This window comes from Octopus bimaculoides, chromosome 15 (assembly GCF_001194135.2).
Source record: "Octopus bimaculoides isolate UCB-OBI-ISO-001 chromosome 15, ASM119413v2, whole genome shotgun sequence".
NCBI lineage: Eukaryota > Metazoa > Mollusca > Cephalopoda > Octopoda > Octopodidae > Octopus > Octopus bimaculoides.
The window spans coordinates 33,599,716-33,604,807 of record NC_068995.1 but is presented as its reverse complement, the minus strand read 5'-3'; the positions used below and the strand labels follow the sequence as shown (position 1 = coordinate 33,604,807).

Genomic DNA, 5,092 nt, shown 5'->3' with positions numbered 1-5,092 from the left:
GAGCCTGGTGTAGCCATCTGGTTCACTAGCCCTCAGTCAAATCGTCCAACCCATGCAAGCATGGAAAGCGGACGTTAAACGATGATGATGATGAACATGATTCTGTTACTCAAAACATTTATATGGATTGTTTGAGTGGCCATTTATAAACTACCTTTGTCGTGAAACAAGATCATTGATATTTATCTTTTTTAAATCTTCACATCTCAACAGTTTCACTTTTTACTGAAACAATTCCAATTTTTACACTTTTGTTTTAGCCTTTTTGCCCATCTACAATAGCTATGAAAGTGTTAGTTGTCTGACTTGCAAGAGATAGCAGCCAAATTGCTCCTCAATCAAGACTAACATGGGGTTAAACAACATTTGAAGAAGTTAGGAAATTTCTTAAAATTATTTCATTTATTTGTTTTGGTCTTTCTCATAATTGCTTAAACAACAACAAAAACAGATGGAGACATAAGTGCCATTGATCTTGAGTATTTGTTACCTTAAAATATTTGAAGAAATGCATCTTGTTTATGTGTTGTTTAGATACAAAGTTAGCTCTTATCAAGCAGACTTATGATCAAAGGCCTTGCAGTCTTGTTTATCCAATCATTTATTCAGACACAGTAAGTCTCTTTTGACGAAATTAAACAAACAAACAAGACAGGATTTTATTTGAGGAAGGTTTGGCTGCTATTTCTAGTTGATCATACAAATGCATGGAGCTGATTTGGAGAAATCTTTTTAGTCCTAAAAGTGAATTGTAAAAGCATAAGAATCTGTTGTGAGGTGCATCTCTTCTTAGAAAAATAACTTTTTCATTTTACAACTGCAAAAATATAACTAACAAATTTCTGTTTTTTGCCTTGTGCCTTTGTCAGTGACCAGTTTGTCATTTGAATGTGAGGAAAATCTCACATGTGACAAGGGTTTCCCCACCAGTTCTGAAGAGGCTTCTTCATTGGTTGTTTATGTAACTAATGCAGGAGGGCATAAAGTGTAAGTCGTGATGTGAAAACTAAAATATGCCTCATAATTTTTGAGATGCTCATAGAACAACATGGATCGAAACAATAATGTATCTAATTTATTCTCAATATGTTCTGTCAGGTCTGAACATGAATATCCAATTACTTGTTTTCCATTATTGAACACACCCTTTTAGTCAATGTGCGTTCATAATACATGCATCTCACTGACGTAAGGGGATTTACTCTCAGTTTGAAGAGACACACAATAAGGTTGAAAAACTGCAGTGTCTCAAAGTCCATTCACACCAATGAATTACACATGTTATGTACATTGGGAGATGTTTTCTGATGATAAGAAACAACAGTGATCAGACTTTTACATTGGAATCTGACAGAATATATTGAAAATTAATAGATATTGTTTGGATTCTGGCAGTTCTGCATGCACCTCTTGAATGATCTATTTGACAGGCATTAGCATACATCAACAAATAATTTGTTTGCTAATTTATTTAAACCAGAGCCTATATTCTTGTTAGATTCACCAGAGTGAGCTACCTTTGACTGAGGAGGCACAATAAGGCTGAAATGCCACTGTGTTTCAAAGTCCCCTAACACTGATGAATCATGTGTTATAAACCCACATCATCTAAAGAGAGGATATATTGTCTGATGATGAAAAACAACAGTGATCAAATATTCATGTTCAAATTTGCCAGAATGTATTGAGAATGAATAGATACATTAATGAAATATACCTTACTCAGTGCAAATTGGAATGCTTGTGTCAGAATTTGAACTCATGACCTTTGTGTAATTAATTATTGTACCTTTGTGTAATTAATTATTGTACCTTTGTGTAATTAATTATTGTACCTCATATTATATCAACAAATTTCAAAATTACATTCAACAAAATAAAATAGCACAAAAATTATAGTTTTTCATATAAAAAGTTTTATTTGTGTTTGAAAACCACCCAGAACCATGAATGTAGTTTTAGTCAAAGCATTTAAAAACATTTTAGAACAAGTTTTATTGAAAACTTCTTGTGAAAACCCAATAAGAAAAAAATTGATGAAAGCACAACATAAGATGAATATAAATAAGAGGTTGGCAAGAGGATTAATTTTTAATTCAACTAAACAAAACATGATATATAATAAATATTTTTTTCAAATGTTAGAAAGTGAATATGAAGAGAAACCTAGCCAACTTACATTACATGTTCCTCACAACTCTGGACAAATTGAAACCTTAAAACTGTTATGTCTATTGCCATAACGGATTCTTTAAAGATTAAATTTAATATTATAAATTATTCTGATGTAATTTGATATGTCAGGTTTCTATAGTTGGAAGACATTGAAAGACATTTTAAGTGATAGTTTTGTTCATTATGAACTGTCAATATAAAACAAATAAGTTAATGTTAGTGTATAATTAAAGTGGTTATGAGGTGTTTGTAGAGAAGTAAATTTAACAAGCTAGTCAAGACACTGCATCATAGACGTACAGAGATGTAAGAGAGAAATCTAAACTAGATACAAGGTCTTACATTTGGGAGAAGGAAAAGGTTAAGTTAGTTATTTTGACCTCAAAATGTTTCCTGAAGCTTATTTTATCAACCCCAAAATGATGAAAGGCCATCTGAAATCAGAATGTGATAAGGCAGAACTAAATACCACATGATATTTTATCTGTTGTTTTACTGATTCTGCTAAGTCACAGTCTAAACATATTAAAACTTGTCTAACCAGTTATGCTGCTTAGCTTTTCATTTTAATGCATATAGAAAAACAATATATATGCTTTGTTAAAAACAAAAATTATATTGAAGAATGAGTACTGAAGCTCATATATACTTTTTATTTGGATAGCCTTTATATTATAGCACAATATCTTTTTTAAGGTTGAAATTATATATATTTCAAGTGGTTGTTGTCCCTTGTCCTAACAATCCATTTTTGTGTCTCTAATTTGTGTGGGTATTATATTACAGCAGATGTTGGTAGCATGTTTTCGTTTTATATCTTGTTATAGACATTGTGCTGGTATAATATGTTAATTTATCTAATATGCCTCTGTTGATGTAGATTACAGGACTTGTTGATATCAAATTTTTGTAGCACATCAATATTACATTGCTATTACATTTGTTGATGTTACAGTCACTATACATGTTGATATCATGTTATAATGACTGCTATAGCCTTTGTTGACATAAAAATGTCAAGTCACTATAGCATAATATGTATCAATATCAACATTGTTATGTGTTGATATTGCATTGTTGTGCACATACTGATTTCATATTGTTATAAACATGTGTCAATATCATTCTGTTGCTGCTATAGTTCATCTGTATCACATTTTGACAAAACATTAAACAGTAACCTATCAGGTTCTAAAAGTTTCACCATTTCCTAGAATAACAAATTTGAAAAAAAAAACATTGTTTCCTTTTCTGAATATGCTCAAGATTTTTAGCCTATTGTTAGCTGCTGGCTACACCTTTCATTCACATATTAATTCTATTGGATTTTTTTTTCAATGCTACAATTACATTCATTTTTTAATCAGTCATTCTCACTGATTATCACCTGACATACTAGTTCCTAACAACTCCAAATACATTTTGTTATTGTCTTTCCATCAGGTTCCCACACAACTTTTATACTGCATGGTTTTTATGTTGTTTGTTTCAGCTGTTTTTATTTATCTGTATTTCACCATTTTATAGTTTTCATAGAACTCATCCACAGATATGCCTACATATCATAGGAGGTGAATTGGCAGCCATTAAAACCCTTTTGACACCAACCCGGCTGAAACCGCTTCTGGCTTTGTTTTCAAAAGTTCTAAATTAAAATCTCCTAAACATTAGTTACAATTTATGTTCCTAACACTAGCGTAATTTACTAAATTCTTTGTTATATCTAAAATTAACTGAAAGAAACACAGAGCATCTCAATAGAAATATGATGACAAAAGGGTTAAAGCAGTATACTTGTTCTCACTGTGTGCTACAAGTTCAAATTGCATCAGGGTCAGCTTTGTCTTTCATCCTTCTGGTAGTGTATAAAATAATGTTGTGACCCAAGAGGATTAATGGGATTGTTAAAGTGTTGGAAGAGAATGTGTGTTCCAGCTCTTTGCATTCTTGAGAGACAGACTGAATCTGATATTCATTTTAACAACCCCACAAGATCTGCTTTTAACAAAGACAACTCTGTTCAACATTCATGCCAAGTCCCCAGTTTGAGGCTAACTTCCTATCTTTCATCTCCCGAAAAATCAAGGGTCAAGAGAGCAGCTTCTCCTTCTCTGACTAAATAGTATGAAAATATTTTTAAATGAAAAGAATTTACACAAGATGGGCAATTTTTTAATTACTAATTTTTATGCTAACATTTTATATTTAAGTAAAAGATGCTAGATTTTATAACATAATTAAACAGACAAATAAAAAAGAAACCAAATGTGAAATTGAGGGCTAATAAAGAAGTTTCCTTCAAAACAAATTCATAAAAGAACCAACAAAGACAAGACAATTTAAATGCTGCATTTTACTGTTTCTGTTGGTGCTCTGAAAAAGAAAAGAAAAGAACATTAATAGTTTGTCTATGACAGTTTAATATTTGGGTATAACATTTAACATATCAAATCAACTTTCATACAGTTCTATATTTGAGAGATGAAGAATTATTTACATTATTTACATTTGACGGATGTTTGTCCTCATCTTGTTTGTTGTTAATACAAAGTTTCGGCTGATATACTCTCCAGCCTTCATCAGGTTTCCTGGGGAAATTTCGAACCTGGGTTCTCACTCCTAAGGTATTTTTCGTTGTTGTTGTTGTTATTATTATTATTATTATTATTATTATTATTATTATTATTATTATTTTTATTATTATTATTATTTTATTATTATATTATTATTATTATTATATTATTATTTTATTATTATTATTATTATTATTATTATTATTATTATTATTATTATTCAGGTCACTGCCTGGGGCATATGGCGTAGTGGTTAAGAGCGCGGGCTACTAACCCCAAGATTTCAAGTTCGATTCCAGGCAGTGACCTTAATAATAATAATAATAATAATAATAATAATAATA

General features: G+C 30.7%; 1 protein-coding gene across 2 annotated transcripts in view; it reads right to left on the bottom strand.

Annotated features, from left to right (window-relative positions):
* Positions 1 to 1,893: 1,893 nt before the first annotated feature.
* LOC106880618 (3-hydroxy-3-methylglutaryl-coenzyme A reductase) overlaps positions 1,894 to 5,092 on the bottom strand; it is a 101,124-nt gene continuing 97,925 nt past the window's right edge. For both annotated transcript variants that reach the window (XM_014930640.2, XM_052973242.1), the window contains exon 22: positions 1,894 to 4,548. In XM_014930640.2, coding sequence (XP_014786126.1) covers positions 4,515 to 4,548 — 34 coding nt within the window. In that variant the 3' untranslated portion in view covers positions 1,894 to 4,514. The remainder of the gene's footprint in view (positions 4,549 to 5,092) is intronic.